The sequence below is a fragment of the Motacilla alba genome, chromosome 1 (genome assembly GCF_015832195.1).
Source record: "Motacilla alba alba isolate MOTALB_02 chromosome 1, Motacilla_alba_V1.0_pri, whole genome shotgun sequence".
Lineage (NCBI taxonomy): Eukaryota > Metazoa > Chordata > Aves > Passeriformes > Motacillidae > Motacilla > Motacilla alba.
In genome coordinates, this window is record NC_052016.1 from 110,453,395 (window position 1) to 110,470,396 (window position 17,002).

Below are 17,002 nucleotides of genomic sequence, written 5' to 3' on the forward strand. Positions count from 1 at the left end.
TGAGAGATCTTGTTGTGTACAAGGAAGATTTTTTTATTAAGTTTGAGCAAGAGGGAAGGTTTTGAGAGGAAGGAAGTAAATGGCTTCAAGAAGTGTTTAAAGATTTTTCAGATAAATGAAATTTGCAGAAAGGGAAAATAAAGTAGTTTTTTTTTCCCCTATGGCTTGAGCAATACTAAAACCATAAACACTTACTGGAGAATTTTGATTGGAGAAATGCCAGCTGTCTGGTTAGTCTGGTGTCAGTCTCTGTCCTTTAGACTGCCTAGCATGCAGCCTGTTGTATGGGATTTACCTTACAGTAGGGCTGGAATTGCCATTGGGAATTTTTGTTTCTCTTGAAGGCTGAGAAAATTTTGAGCTGTATCTTGTACTTTGTTTGTTTTACTGTTATGAACCACAGGAGTGTCTTGGAGTCTGCATGTCCTTCTCGTCAGTTATAAAAGGACTTGCTTCATATTTAGGATTTCTTTTGCTGTAGGCTTGGAGGTTGCAGAGGAACTTGAGCTCCGGCTCCTCTTGTCACCCAGATGAGCGGCCTGGCTGGGGAATGCGTTATTAATTTCTGGCCTATATACTCAGGTTTCCTGCTATGGAAATCAGGATGATGGGATGAAATGAGGAGAAACTTGAGTTTATCTGGCTCTTCCCCCAGGTGGAGTAAAGCTCTAGCAAGAAAACATTCAAAGACTTGAGATGCACTTCCAGTTATGAAGATGCACCCATCTTAGATGTGACCTGTTAAATCTCAGGTTGGCTTCTACTCAAAAGGAAGGAATGAATAAGTATTAATGCTCAAGGTGTACTTTTATCTCTTATGTATTCACATGTCTTTCCTTAGCATAATCAGAGCTAAACCAGTCTAAAGTCCAAAGAAGACATGCAGCTCATTAAATTTCCCAGTAATAAGTTAAATGTAAAAGGAACTGTGTTCCATTTCTTCTAGTTAAATGCAATCCTCAGAAACAGAGGTTAATGCCATAAATGCTTGGAAAACAGGTGGTGAGATATTTTTGCACCAGGATTTTGAAGGATGGTAATGACGTAAGAGTCCCTGCAAGATAAACCTTGTTTTGATGGTTTTGTGCATTTTTTTTCTCTTCACCAGATCATGATTCCGTATGAAAATCGAACAAGTGAGGTGATGTACAATAAAATGAACATATCGGAGCTTAGTGCCATGATTCCACAGGTTCGTTGGGGAGAACTGAAATTTTTTTTTATATCTGACCTGTATAATTAAAACTGTCTTTAGTGTTCAGAGCAGCATGTTAAAGAAGTATCATTAGGAATGTGTGTGCTCGTTTGCAGTGTATGTTCTTTTAAACATAGTTCCAGCTTTAATGAGGATTGAAAACATATGTAATGACAAAGTGCAATAGTTTCTAAGTTTTTAATAAGTAAAGCATTGAAATCATTAGTTTTAAAGGTGTAACTTAGTTAATAAATCATCTCTCTTCCATAATCTGCTTTAACCAGCCTTCCCTTTGTCATTGCAGTTTGACTGGCTGGGATACATCAAGAAGGTGATTGACACCAAACTCTATCCTGAGCTTAAAGATATAGGTCCTTCAGAAAATGTGATTGTCCGTGTTCCCCAGTACTTCAAAGATTTATTCAGGATACTAGAAAATGAAAGGAAAAAGTAAGGATCCTATGATGGTTTCACTCACACTTGTAAGGGGACATCAAATGCTGGGCTTTTTCTATTTTTTTTTTCATGAGTTTCAGCTATTCTTGGAATCAAGTCTCTAGGCAAACAGTCTGTTTGGTTTTGTCTGAATGAGGATTTAGATATTACTTTGTGCACAGCCAGAGAATTTTCAGTTTCAACGCATTTCTTCTACGGTTAACACAGGTTGCAGTAAAGCTGCTCTTTCCAGATGCATTCAGCATCTCTTACTTTTGCAGGGTCTTGTATCTTGTGAAGTCCTTTACACCTGTAGAACATAGTTGTAAAATGCAGGTAGCTCAGATAAACATGGTAGATGTTCTTTGCACAGGGAAGCAAGACAGCTTTGGGCAGTAATGAAAAAGTGACATCCCATTTGAAGCATCCTTACTGATGACATCTAAGGGATTTCTGTGATAATTTGGTCTCTGAGGCATGTTACTGAACTTGAAAATAAATTTTGTTAGGATGTTGTCTCCAAATAGCAATCTGTGCTGCTTGCACAGTATGGCCACAACCAAATGTATTTCAGGAAAAAAAGGACAAAGATTTTTCTTATATTGTCTCTCTCTGTCACTAGGGATGGAATGCTTACATTGGTTCATAGTACCTGTAAAAATAGCACAGAAATCAAACAATTAGAAAAATAAAAATTACTGATTTGCCTACAGATAATCAAATATACTTTCTTTAAACGATTCAGATAAGTAGCATTACTCCTGCCAATATTAATCTATTGAAGAAAGTTTTAAAAATGATTTGGGCTGTCCCTGCTTTCTAACTCAGAGTTAGATTTGTACCCACATCAGTGGGTATAAATGTGTGGGTGTAGAGAATGTATATCTAGCAAGATAACAGGGAATTAGTTATTCCCTGCATAAAAATACACTTAGATGCAAATATATTTTGTAACTACAGGGTAAATACCTGGAGACTTTTTCCATTAGTTTCTTATTCAAGGAAAATCTGAGTATTCAAGAGAATTCAGGCCAGCCTGTGTGTCGTGGCAGAAGGAGGCTGGAGTAATGCCCAGAAATAATTGCAATGCGTGTCTTTAGCAAAGCTCAAGACCAGGTTTCTGACCTCACAGGTCAGGGGGAGAGGGTGAACAAAACCAGTTCCAGTATATTCATACTGCATATTTTATAGCTGTTAATGGCTTAGGCATTTTCTGCCCAGTCTTATCCTAAGAAATTGGCATAATAAAATATTAGAAATGGCAAATAGAGCTAAACTGAGCCTAAGCAGGCTTCAAATTCTTGTGTGTAAAATGTATCCAAACAGCCCAGGCCTGATAACCAAGATCATGTTTATCTATTAGGTGGTAATGTTCATTACTTAAAATGTCAAAGTCTGCTCCAGAGGTAACCTTGCTATCTGGCCTGAGAAAATTAGGAAATCATCTCAATGTGAACTCCTAACAATGAGATCTCAGCATTTCCCTGTGGGGTGAACTCTGAAAGCTTAACAAGGATATTTTCTTTTAGATAATCTCATTTGTCATTCTCCATATGACATTTTAAAGATTTCTTTAATGTAAACAACATGAATTTGATTTGTTACTGTGAATATCTAGACCTGAAATTCCTAGAAAAGCATTTCAAAATTTTAGATTTGCTTCAGTGTTCGTAATGGGAATTATCTTCTCATCATTTCAGGAGATGGAATGTCATTAGGAAAAGCAGGTACTTTCACCAAGTTTGTATTATTTTCAGTTACAAGGCTATCCCTAAATTGTACTTTTATTCCAGTGCCTTGTGTGTCCTCTTCCTGAATGAGTACCCTGCTAGCCTGGGTACTGTTTAAAATATCACAAAAAGATGGCTCATGCCCCAGTGTGTTACCCTGTGATCTGGTAAAGTATTTAATGAAGTGTGTTTCAGGTGGAGGAAAGAATGGAGTGAAAATTAAGTCTGGCTACAGAAGCACTTTGTGTTGGAGGTGGAAAGTTGTACAGACTCAAAATCCTTGTATTAAAAATTTCTCCCCCAGAGAACCTGCTGAGCAATCTTGAATTGTGAATTCATTCACGGGGCATTATTACTAGAAGAGAGCGCACTGACGTGGTGTAGCATGAGTTTAGCAGAATTTTACTTAACTGCATATAATCAAGTCACTGTGTGGAGCTTGAAATAGGTGCAGCAGTGTCCAGAGGTCAGTCTGAAGTCCCCAGGCCAGGGCACTGCTGTGACTCCAGCCCAGGAGCTGGGCTCTCCATAGCGAGCTGCCCGAGAAGCTCAGCAACTGGCCTGCAGGAGTTTCTACCAGCTTGGGGATAGCTAGCCTTAGTCATGTCAGGTGCTGAAGTAAGTCACACCTTTGTAAGAGGTCTTCAGGGATTCTTTCATCTTTTTGGTGTCCTAATTCATTTTTATGGGGTTTACAGGAAGGAGAGATGTGTGTACGTAGCTGTGATGTAAATGAGCCATGGCAGAGCTCCAGTACAGCTGTGCCATGTGAAGGGGAGATAGAACTGTGCTGGTGGCACTAATTAGGAGCTTATATCCCTCCCCTGTTAACAGTGTGCTGGTGCTTTATGGGAGCCATAAATAGGATACTCTAAATTCATCCTTTCTGGAGATCTTTGCAGCTGTTGAAAGAAGCAGCTTTATCATCCCATAGATCTCAGAATGCATAATTAATTTAATAGAATCATAGAATGGTTTGGATTGGAAAGGACCCTATAGATTACCTTGTTTCAGAACCCCTGCCACAGGCAGGGACACCTTGAACTAGGCTGGGTTGCTCAGAGCCCCATTGTGGTGACCCACTCTTAAGGGCAAGGGCAGCCTGGTGTTGAATACTTTCAGGGATGGGGCATCCACAGCTTCACTGGACAACTTGTTAAAGAATTTCCTCCTAACAGATGATAAATCTATCCTTTTTCAGTCTAAAGCCAGTTCCCCTTGTCTATCACTGTATGTCCTTGTAAAATGTCCCTCCAGCTTTCTTGCAGGCCCCTTTTCCCTCGCCTTACCTTCCCATATCTGCAATATGGGACTATTAATTGAGACGAAGTCTAATTCATATAGCATATGAGGAATTTTCTTCAGAGATGGAGGGAGGCACTGGATCTCTTTTCTGGTCTTAGTCTGTGTCTGAAAAATCAGAGGAGTTACAATAATTTGCCTTGAATTAGTGCCTCTAGCAATAGAGGCAAAAGTTTTTCAGTACTTATAATTTGATTCGTGACTCAATTCGGAATAGAATTTTCAAACAGATCTAAAATTTGTGAGAGATCTTTTTATTAAAATGTCAATTAATTTTTCCACCTATCTCATATTAAATCTGTCCTCTTTAATTGCTACCATGTCTGTCGATTAAAATATTGCAAACTCACAGAATTTTACATGAGCAACCTACTTTATTCTCAGACAGGACAGAAAGTGCTTTCGTAAATATTCATAAGTACTGGTATAATTTTAACTGTCCCAGCAAACAATCTCTCTACCACTTCCTTTGGGAGTGTGTGTCACAATAAGGGTCATACTGGTTAAAAGTGAGCCTACACTTTCTGCAACAGGCATTTACCAGGAAGTTAAAATAGAGTGTACTCTTCTGAAAGGTTACAACAGCAAATAGTCTGGTCTCATTGAAAGAGCAGAGAGGATTTTTATGTTTTATTTGTGTACTGGATTTTGCTCGATGTGTAGAGATTAACTTCTCTGAGCCTCAGTGAACTTATTTGTGAAACTAGGATGAAAATCACCCCAAGATCTGCACTGTAGTAACTTTATCAGCAAAAAGTGTCAGTTTTTAAGCCAACTGAAGATAATAAAATGATTTGAAGTTTGCATAGTTAGCCCAAAATCTAAAATAATCATTCCCCAAATAGGTAAACAAATTCAGTTAAATTACCATTTTATTTTGTTTTGAAAAACAAACTAAAGCACGCTGGGCTTCAAACACATGACAACAAACCCCCTCGACCTTTCCACCTGTTTCCCACCCCTGATTCATAAGCGTTCAAGGGGAACCTCCCTGTTGTTTAATGCATTGTGGATTCTGTTGTGGTTACCATCTGGAATTATTACTGTCTCATCAGACAGCTTGGTTTTAGTGTGTGTCAGCCTTTTCCTTCCCAAATTAAAACAATCCCTAATTAATTGTATTTCCTGCAACTGTCATCTGCCTTCATTACTTATACCTGACACAAACATTTCTGAATTCTTGTTGATACTGCTGGCTTTCAATAAGTCACCTTTTGAGACCCAGCCTTTATGAATTTCAGTCTTTCATTCACTACCAATTTGAGAGAGGTTCCCCAACTCAAATGTCAGGACAAACATTGCTGTGTGAAAACAAGTACACAGAAGACAGAATTGATTTTGGTTTTGTGAGTAAGTACCAAATTGTAATACATAATCAGTGTGTGATAGTGATTTATTTAGCTAAGGATTTTACCTAAGGCTTTTGATTGGAAACAAATCTTTAACCTTTTAATAGGTGAGATTTGTATAAATGCTGCAGAAGTTGCTACAGCTGGGTATTCTTCAGCTCTGCTGAAATATCTGAGGCAGATTGTTGTGAGGTTTCTGGAGTTTGAGTCATTTACCAAAACAATGAGAGCTGAGTGCTTTTAGGGTGCTTCACTTGTCATTGAGTGAGAAAATTCAACATTGTCAGAAACTTGTTAAGGGAAAAATCTGAACTTTTTGGCTTTTCTTAAGTCGAAATGAATTTTTAATGATCCTAAACATTATCATAAAATGGTGTGATTATCTAAACAGAGCTAACTAGGTTGGCTTTTGCAACTTGTACTATCTTATAAATGTACATGTTGCATGCTAAAACATCTTTTTCAGATATGTTTTACAATTACTATGGGCATTTAGGTGCACTGTAGAATATATCTGTGTACTAAAAGAGGGAATATACCTACTGTGAGAGATGCAACAACACATCCTGAGCTGAAGGCTTTGTGTGGGTGGACTGGAGCTTGGTTAGAGGCAAAACCGAAGTTATGTCTCAAGCAAATGCTGCTGTCAAGACAGCATGCACAAAAGTGTGTTCCCAAGCTGTTATGATTCAGAGGAGGGAGCTGCTTGGATGTGTCTCTGAATGAAGCTAATGGAGTGACACTGCAGCAACAGCTGCATTGCCCCACACCTATGGCAGTGGGAGATTGCAGAAATGGGATTTTTAGAGGTGGGGGAGTTGTTGGGACAACCCATAACAGCACCCTCAGTTGCATAGAAACCATTTTCCTATCTACAGAGAAGTCTATGGCCTGTCAAAAATGTTATGTATATCCCAGTGGGGAACAAATAACATTTGAATATCCTGGCTTTGAAGCAATGACTATCCTTGAAAAACATATCATGTATAAAAGAAGGTGAGAATAGTAAGTGTAGGCTATTGTTGGACTTGTTTTGAGACGGAGGTTGAATTGTGGATTTCAGAATGAACCTTTTGCTCATACAGCCCCTGCTGAACATGGAGAGATATCAATCTAGGCTGGATAAATCCTCCAGTCATGGGCCCAAAGTTTTAGAAAAGGGGCATGGATGCCAGATCTCCTGGGAATTTTAAACAAGCTCTTCCTTGATCTCTCAGCCTCAATTCTTATAAGGTTTTTTGTTACTGATACTTCTCTTTTTTGGTATTTGAATTATCCAGCTGACAAAATAGGAATGGTAATACTTTAATAACTTTGTGAATAGTAGAAGTTTCAAAGCATGTTGATAACTTCCAACGAAAGATACAAATAGGAGATAATGAGCATGTATATGGGATGGACTTTTATCTATTCTGTTACCATTTATGTGCCCTACTAATGAGGGGAGATAACATTCACTTTGATCTACAAAAGAAAAACCAGTTAATCTCTGGATAGAACTTTGATGCAACTATTATTGTAAAATAGTTCTTGCCACTTCTAAGGAAAATGTGAGCTGCCTTTTGAGAAAAAAACATTACCTAAAAATGACATACTAGGTGATGGACCTTTTATAAATAATCCCTAGAAGATGGTTATAATGGGGCAATTATATATTAAATAGCTGTGATCATACAGGTTCTTCTACGTAATTGGGATTTATCAAATAGGCCATCACTCATTAATTTTTAAGGTGAAGTTTCCACCATCGGGGTAAAATGCTTGTGGAGCTATTCCTGTGAGTGCTTTTTGGTACATCATACGTGTTTACGTGTCTGATAAAAATATGCCTGATTTAACAGGACTCTTGCCAACTACCTGGTATGGAGGATGGTTTATTCAAGGTTATTTAACCTCAGTAGACGCTTTCAGTATCGGTGGCTGGAATTTTCTCGGGTAAGTTATGCTTAATAGCATTTACAAGGGTCCTAGTGCTGACACTGTTGGTTTCCCTTATAGTTGCTTATACCTTTGCAAAACACAAAATGTTTGCCATGCTGGATGAATTTCTTGAATAAACTTTTTTTTATTTTTGAAGACACCCTCTAAAACAATTGCTATACATATTTTTGTGTTTGACACTAAGACATTTATATGACACTAAAACAAAAAAAGTCTTTTAGATGATGTTAAAGATGTTTTGAAACCTCCCCTTTAAAAAAACTTAGTCTTCTTTTGCAGAAACTTGAATTAGGTTATGTGGGCTGTGCCATTCAGGCCAAACCCTTTTGACCAAAATCTATACTTTTTGAATTACATGAGCTCAAGCACAAGGATACCCAGCCATTTCCACAGAGAAGATGACCAGGTGCCTTCCAGCTTGGGGTTGCAGAAGAACCAGAAAACTGCTGCAAGCTGTGAGAGCGGAACTAATTATATGTTCAGTAATATGGGCATCTGTGTAAAACACATACATTTGATTCAGTGAACCCTGAACAGAAAGCCACCTTGGTAATTGTGTGGGCAGTGTGAGGGCTCCTTAAGTAAACCAAGGATGAAACTGAAACTGAATGGTACTTTGTCTTGTGTCTAAGCTACTTTGGATGGTGAACTTTATTTGCCATTATGAAAATTGGCTGACAACAGGAGTCTGGCATGGTGCAGGAGGTGTGGGTGTTCTGTCCTCCCTGGTGAGGCATGCAGGTGACTAATTAAAGAACCTATACTGTTTTGCTTTGAGGAATACTGGAATAGTTCTGAGTCGATCACACACCTAAAAATAAACTCCAATAGCTTGATGGAAGCTACACAGGAAAGGCAGCCTCTTGTACTTCTGGGATCATATTCAAAATAGTCTTGTTAAAGATGCTATTTTCTTCATGTAAAATATAAGAAACTGGCTGTCAGAACCACAATGAAAAGTTTGTAGGTGTCCCCTCCTGGGACATTTCTTGCTAGTCAGGTAAAATAGTTTGATGCTGGCTATCAGCCAGTCTGCAGCATAATACTGAGTTACATTGAATTATATAATGGCAGAAAAAATCCTGAAAGGAAACATTAAGCTTTGGGAACTGTGCATTTTAATATGGTAACTGGCTGCTGTCACATCTCTGGGATGTAGAAGCTTAGGGAGAAATCCAATTCAAATTGATTCAGTGCTTATTAATAATCTCATAAAGGCTGTCATAGAATTACAGAATGGGTCAGATTGGAAGGGACTACAGTGGGGTCACCTGGTCCAACCTCCCTCCCTGCTCAAGCAGGGTGATCCCAGAGCACAGGGCACAGGACTCTGCCCAGAGGGTTCTTGAACATCTCCAGTGAAGGAGATTCCACACCCTCTCTGGGCAATCTGTGCCAGGGCTTGTTCCCTGCAGAGGAAAGAAGTTCTTCCTCATGTTCAGGTGGAGCTTCCTGTGCATCAGTTTCTGCCTCTGGTCCTATTGCTCAGCATCACAGAAAAGAGCCTCCAAAAGGCTCCATCCTCTTGGCACCTGCCCTGCAGATACTTTTAGACAGTGAAGGGCTTCCCTCTCAGTTGTCTCTTCTCAAGGCTGAACAGGCCCAGCTCCCTCAGACTTTCCTCATAAGAGAGATGTTCCAGTCTCTTCATCCTTGTTTCCCTTCACTGGATCTGCTCCAGGAAATCTCTGTCTGTCTTGTCCTGAGGAGCCCAGAACTGGACACAGCCCTCCAGATACACTCATCTCACTGGGGCAGGTGGAGGGGCAGGATCACCTCCCTGACCCGCTGGCAATGCTGTTCCTAATGCACCCCGGATCCCCTTGGCCCTCCTGGCCCCAGGGCACTGCTGGCTCATGGGCAGCTCCTTGTCCACCGGGACCCCCAGGCCCTTCTCTGCAGAGCTGCTTTCCAGCAGGTCACCCCCAGCCTGTGCCGGCGCCTGGGCTTGTCCTTCCCCAGAGCAGGGCCCTGCATTTGCCTCCTCTGAATTTCAGACCATGCTCTGCCCATCTCTCCAGCCTGTCAAGGCTCTTCTGAAGGGCTGCCCAGCTCTGGGGGGTATCGGCCACTCCTCCCAGCTCTGTGTCTTCAGTGAGCTCGCTGAGGAGGCCTCTGCCCCTTCCTGCAAGTCACTGTTGAATAGGTTAAACAATACTACACTACATGGGTGAAGACTTCACAGGTCAATAGAAAGGACATGAGGAATGGAGTCCAAGGCATTGGACTAGTCTATTGATGAATAGATTTGTCTAGTCAGAGGATGGAGAAATAGAGGCACTTTAGGATCATAAAAAGGACCCACCAACCCCTTGCCAGGTAAGTGAATAAAACATTGAATTACTACTAAAAAGATATGACCATGAGATAAATCAGTGACCCTTAAAGGAAAGGATGTATTTTATACATTCATTGCATATACATTAATTCAGTCAGCCTCAACTATCATAAGCAGACTATTTTTTCCACCAGTTTCTCATTTTCTATTGGTAGCCTTTATACCTTGTGTGTAGAAATCTTGGCACCAGGGCCTTAAAATCTTTGTGAGGAGAATGAAAAATACATGATGAGACTTTAAAAAGACTTCAGGTTTAGAAATAGAACAAACCTGCTGACTCTAGAGAAAGTGCTTTGAGTACCACACCAGCAACTATCAGCAGCTCCTCTGCAGTGGCACTTTGAGACCTTGTAAATGTGCAGTGGCACCTGGGGAAGAGGTTGGTTAATTGTGTCGTGAAGCTCTGAATTGACTGGGAGGGCTTGAAACCTGCTATTTATAGCCACTGTTACTACCTGAAGTACTGTGTTTTAGAGTGGTACATTAATATTAGGAGGACCATTTGAGGGAGTTCCTGTTGGCTGTTGTGACATAAATATCAATAAACCAGCTGTGAGAGATAATCTATTCCTCTCAGCTCTATTTTTATTGGTCTCACAGCCTGTGCTGCCTTTATGTCCTCCTTACAGTCAAGCCTCCCTCAAAATAAGGATAATTATTATGTTGTAATAATAGTATGTCACAGTCTAAAAGCCAGCTCTGTCTCCTGACTATTTCTGTGGCTGATGCATACTCCCAGCTTTTGGAAGGAATTTCAAGCTCTGATGACTAATACCATAACTCCCTTCTTATCCCTGCATCAGGAAAAAGCTCCATTGCAGGTTTACTCTGACCCCAGAGAGAAATTTTCTTCTCTTTTGTTCTTATCTTTTTTTGAGTGTTTTATTGTGTTATGTATAAAGGTTGAAGAATTTGGAAAATGAGTTGATTGTCAAATTTGGCTTTTTTTAGAAAAGGTATCACCTTATTGTGTATTGGTTTGACTAATAGGGGTTCTTTTTAGAAGCAATGTACTCTTTGCCATCGAAAATCTATTACTGCATATACAGTACTAATAAAAAGCACTTGGAAATGCAATTCACTGGTGTATTTATGTGTGAGTCATTGATTATGCTTAATTACAGACAATATGATAGGGAAAATCAATTTTTGAACTACCAAAATATCTCACCTTCAATAGCTGAGGGTTAAGCTGCTCTGGAATTTTCCAATGAAATATTTTCCTATTGGAAAAAGACAAATCCAGACCCTTAATTTTGCTGGACATTTAATCTTGTGCTCAAAGGAGGAGAATAATGGGAAAAAGAAAGAGCTAAGAAACTGCAAAATTGGTGCTTAAGAGGCTTTTCTAATCTGTGAGAGGCCAAAATCTCTATCCCACCTGATCTGGTTTGATGCTGACTATACTCTGCCTTTACACAGCTGTCAAGTGTTGACTGCTGGACTAGAATTGTGCTGGTTCTCTGTGGAAAAGCTTAAGTTCCTTAAGTGGAAAGGGAACACTTTGAACATTGACAATAACAAAGGTTTCCTAAATCAGCACTGTTTATTGTTCACATGAGCTCATCTTCTATCTTGTGTGCAGGATGTATTTACACAAACTACAGCTTGACAAGCAATGTCATGTTAGCTAGGTAAGCACCCACAGCAATAACGCTCTTGCTGTGAGAAACAGAAACCAAGGCAGCAAAAGCTCTTGAGTTCTGTTTTGCTTTGTTCCTTGTTGTGTTGACCGTTTTTGACTGTTTCTTTTGAAGCTCATTTATGGTGACATCATCAGAGCCTGAAAGTATGGATTTAATACCATTCCCTTAGTAAAACATGCACGTTGTTCTACTAACATTTTTCTACTGCAACATAGATTTTTAAATTTTTTTTGGGGGGAGACAAACATATGCAGTGTTCTTGATGATCTAAACCTCTTTTCTCCTGAAAATGCTCCATTTGGGATAGGAACTGAAAGCAATTTTGCCATTTTACACAAACTGCTGTAAAAGAAGTTGGACAGGTAAATGACAAGAAGGTGTGAACATGTACCTATCTGTGTTAGATGTCATTAGTTCATGGCAATGGAGGGCTCTGCTGGAGCTGTTTCATAAAGACTAACCCAATTTTCATGAGGACAATCTTCCTAGGCTTCTCACCCTGTCAGAGGAGAGGCAAACATTTTCAGGAGATACCTCACAGCAAGGTTTTTCTAGAGGAAATTGCCTCTCACACAGAAAGAATACCAAGATTAGCCCAAAGTAAGCACTAATTCTCAAAGCTTAGTCACTCTAAGTCACTGCTACCATTGTGCTGTTCTGAAGTTTAAAATCTTACAGGTATCTTGTAGCATTCAAAATATTTGTCATAGCATTGGATGAAAATAGAAATAACTGTAGAGTATCATTATTGTTTCCTTTTGGTGGCTTCTTGACAAATATGCTTTGGCCTATACCCCGTGTGGATTCTTCATGAACAGTATGATGTTATGGCCTAATACTTGCTCCTGTCAACAGGTGATCCATGGGACTACAACTTTGCTGCCTCAGTGGGATAAATGTGTGGACCTTGTAGAAAATGCCCTCCCCTACGTTGTGGGTAAGATGTTTGTGAAAGCCCATTTTCAAGAAGACAAGAAAGAGATGGTGAGTCCTCTGCAGTCTCTGTCTGGAAATTTTCAGTTAGTGGTTTCATCCTCAGAAATTGCCTCTGATGTTAGAACAAAGTTTAATAAGACATAAGATTCTTGAAAATGTTTTCATTGGATTTTAGACCCCCAAAACACTAGGAGAAAATGGAATGAATTTGAAGAAGTGTTAACCTTCTGCCCATCTGGGCACTGCCCCTTCTTTCCATCTGCAGTCCTTCAGACAAACAAGCAGCCAGTTCAAAACCAGGTTGAGCACTGTTAATTTATGTAAATAGTGACAGCCAGGCTGTGCAGGAACAGAGTGAGGGGTGTTGATGAGAAATGATTTGGTATTGCTAATATAATGTAATATGGTAAAGTTTTTACTGACTAATCAAAAAACTGCTTTAGGATTGCTCTTTGTGACTGCTACAGAGTAGCAGTCTGTGTAATCTGAGCAAGAAACATGTGGCTGATATCTGGCCCAAACTAAGGGAAGCTGAGAGTCACATAGTGAGAGTTTATATCTGGGATTCAAATCTATTCTGCTGGACAGTGGAAGGAAATATTCTTCCATACATTTGAGTCTAGAGAGATGTTCATCCTCGTTCTAAAATAGTCAATATTCAAATAATTAATTATACTTCACAATAATTTATGACTTATTTTCAGTTCATGTTTTTCTTATAAAGTTTTCCAATATCTGCTTTTCCAGCCATTGATTTTTCAGCAGTAATCAGATTTAAATTGACTCATTTAGTCATTGAACTTAGCTCTCCATGCAGGAGAGGCACAATCATTTAGGAAACATGAGATGGCACCCTGTGCTGGAAGCAACAGCTCTGTGAAAGCTCAGTAGCCTGAGTTTGCCCCTTTGACTTTATCTGCTTGGACTGCTTTCTCAGGGAAGAATTCCATTTTAGAAGGCACATGCTTATTTGACTTGTCCAAATCTCTGTCATCTCTTTCCCTCTCAGGTTCTGCATTTCTTTTCATACTTGCCTTCAACTGGAGTTTCCTCTCTGACATCCAGTTTTTCAATCTCCTTTTTCTTGATCCTGTTTGTAATGTGCTATTTGGCCATTTTGTGGCAAAAATATGCCAGGCATATGCAATATGTTATCCTGCACAGATAAGTGGGAAGAGTAGGAGTATAAGAAATGTACACTTTATGGAGGGGATGGACACTTTTTCATATTTGCATATGTGAGGAAAAATTATGAGAAGCAGATAGAGCAGAGTTTCTCTTGAAATGCAAGTTAATTAGAATGTTTCTAAGTATGCACATTCCTTTCAGACCAAAGCTTTGGAAAATCATCAAGTCTGAATTTGCAGTAGCACCCATAGTGAGAAATGCATATAAAATTCATAGTGTAGGTCACAACATTCAGTCTTAAAATGAAAAACCCATGGAGATAAAATTACATACAGATGAAGTACGTTGCATTTCATTTAGGAAGGTGCTTTTCAAGTTAATAATTTGTGGTGTTATCATTTTCATTTTACTGCTTTTCAGTTCTATTTCTCTTTCTTAAGCAGTAAGAAAGCATGTGAGTAAAGCACTCTTATTTGTACAGGTTTTTTTCTTTTTTTTTTTTTTTCTGGCTTATGGCATATATGTCTGGCATATATCTGTCTATGATAAGCAAATCCTGAGTTATGGATAATATGGATTCTTCCCCCCCATGTTTTGTGATTGATGTTTCATACCTTAGATACTTCTTTTATCAAGAAAGACAGTATTTGTGTCTAAATATAGCACTGCTTCTAACTCAGAGTGCCTGCAGTGTTTTTTACAGATACGCCTGAGCAGTTTCAGTAATAACTTTGATAGCAGGAATAGGTTTCTGCCCCTGCCCCCTGCAGCTACAGCTGCTGCATAAAGCCTAAGTATACACCAGGGCCCAGCTGCAGAGCTTGAGTTTGAACTTGTAACCTCCAAATACAGGGAGCTCACCTCATTAGTGAACAAAGTTAATTGAGTCAGTGCTCTGTCATCAATATCTTTAAGTTACCCTATTTCCTGGGATGCAGTTTAGTGTGAATGTTTACTCTTTAGTCATATTTAATGCTAGACCTGCTCTGGTTGGCCCATATTGCCTCTAAATATAAGAAAAGGTTTTTTGAAAAGGCTAGGGAAAAATGAATAATCCAAGGAACTTGGCTACATTTTTTCTGACTTCACCACAAATAAAGGACAGTTCCAGTTAAAATGTTCGTCTGACACAATAATGACAATTTAGCTAAAAGTAATGTTACTTTTGAGGGTTTAGTCCCTACTTTTAATGACATTTCAGATCTACTAGATTTATAGAATAAGATTATACAAATCTCTGCTGCTTGACATTTTCATTATTTTTAAATGTAACATAACTGATAACATAAAGTTCCAATAAGTCTTCATCTAATGGGTATCTGTCATGTCTTGTGCTGTCTCAACTCTGATTTATGCTAAAGGACTCAGGCAATGGCTGGATCCCTCTCCTTGCCTCACTCTCACAGCATTCCCATGACTATTTGTCCTGGGGTTCATCTGCTGGCATAAATAGAGACAGCTGGTTGCATACACTTTTCTAGGCTGCCAGACAGATTCTTAGGAATAAGGGCTTTTTAGACTCATATAATGCATATCTTAGCCATTATATTTTTTGGTTTTTGCTATTTCAGGGTTTTCTTGGTGTGCATACTCACTGAGCAGTCCTATTATATTTTACTTGCTTGAGATGTGGTCTTGGCTTTGCAGAGGTATCTGAAGAAGCAGCTGAGGTGAAGTGATTGTGGGCTTTCCCAGTTTTGCACAGATCCAAGCTGTCATTTATGGTCCAGGACCACAGCTAAGCAGCTAAGGCTGCTCAGTGGTGTGAGCCAGGGCCTCCCTCCCTGCAGTAAGTAAAGGGTAGCAATGCTTCACAAATGCAGCTAAATACAGGCTAAATATTTGGATACTGCTTTGTATTTGGATCATGATGCTGTCAGCCCAAATTCAGTTCTTTGCCAGTATTAATAAGGCATGTCTCAGTATCACACAAACCAAACCAGGCCACAGACATTCTCTCTGCAGGAAAGGCTCTATTTGTGCAAATGCCTTTCAGCTGGCTCCTTCTGCATGGGCCAGTGATGTAGAACCTAAGGCACAGAAATCTCCCCAAAGGAGTGAAAATCTCTCAGTGTCTTTTATGATTTCAAGATGGGCATTCTCACAAGTATGACATGAAATGATCAGCAATGAACAGGGTGTGGTTCCAGAAGGGAAAGGATATGGAAGAAAACTTACCTTCAGAAGAAGCGTGTTACTACTGGAGAAAGCAGAAATTAGCCTTCAAGGAAGGACAGCAGATACCATCTGATCTGCAATTATTTGTGGTCTAAACAAATCTATCCCTCCAATGTACACCAAACCTTTCCTTACAATGATTCTGCCATGATATATTTCACTGGGGAGGGATTTACTAAATATTTTGCAGATGGAGGAATTGACTGAAGGAATTCGCTGGGCTTTTATTGACATGTTAGAAAAGGAGAACGACTGGATGGACTCTGAAACAAAAAGAAAAGCTCATGAGAAGGTAATAAATATAAATGTTGAATAAATAAAATCCTATTTTGATAAAGAATTGACTTGAGTGATAACAGTATGCCATGTTACAGTTCCAGTTACCTACTGATCAGTTTCTTTGGGAAGGGACACATTTGTTTTTCTGGATGCCAAGCCATCTGAGCTCCTGCTTCTCTGCTGAAGTTATTTTTGTTACCTTGTTCTTCTTTCATTGCATCCACCTTTCCCTGTCTGGCTCTGGCTGATGTAGTCTATGAGCTTATTTCAGATTTGGCTTTTCTTGACGAAGTCTTCACCTTGACTGGGATCCCAGGGACACAGCAATCTACAGACAGAAAACAGTGTCTAAACCACCTGTGACAGCCAAGGGTATTTGCTGTGAAGATGGAGGATCTAGCCTAGAAGGGGATATGAGAATAATTCAGGTTTCACAGTTTTTCCAGTGCTGTGGTGGGAGGCCTAACTTGAGAGCTGTCCTTTGAGAGCATAATGGCAATCGCAGCTGAACATCCATTTCCTGACAGAGTAGTGCCAGTTATGAA

At 39.5% G+C, this 17,002-nt stretch overlaps 1 protein-coding gene across 1 annotated transcript in view; it reads left to right on the forward strand.

The window, feature by feature from the left end:
• Positions 1 to 17,002, forward strand: part of PHEX (phosphate regulating endopeptidase homolog X-linked) — a 101,125-nt gene that overhangs the window by 29,939 nt on the left and 54,184 nt on the right. Inside the window, exons 8-12 of the mRNA XM_038129578.1 lie at positions 1,109 to 1,192; positions 1,500 to 1,645; positions 7,853 to 7,946; positions 12,792 to 12,920; positions 16,369 to 16,470. Of these exons, the coding sequence (XP_037985506.1) occupies positions 1,109 to 1,192; positions 1,500 to 1,645; positions 7,853 to 7,946; positions 12,792 to 12,920; positions 16,369 to 16,470 (555 nt within the window). The remainder of the gene's footprint in view (positions 1 to 1,108; positions 1,193 to 1,499; positions 1,646 to 7,852; positions 7,947 to 12,791; positions 12,921 to 16,368; positions 16,471 to 17,002) is intronic.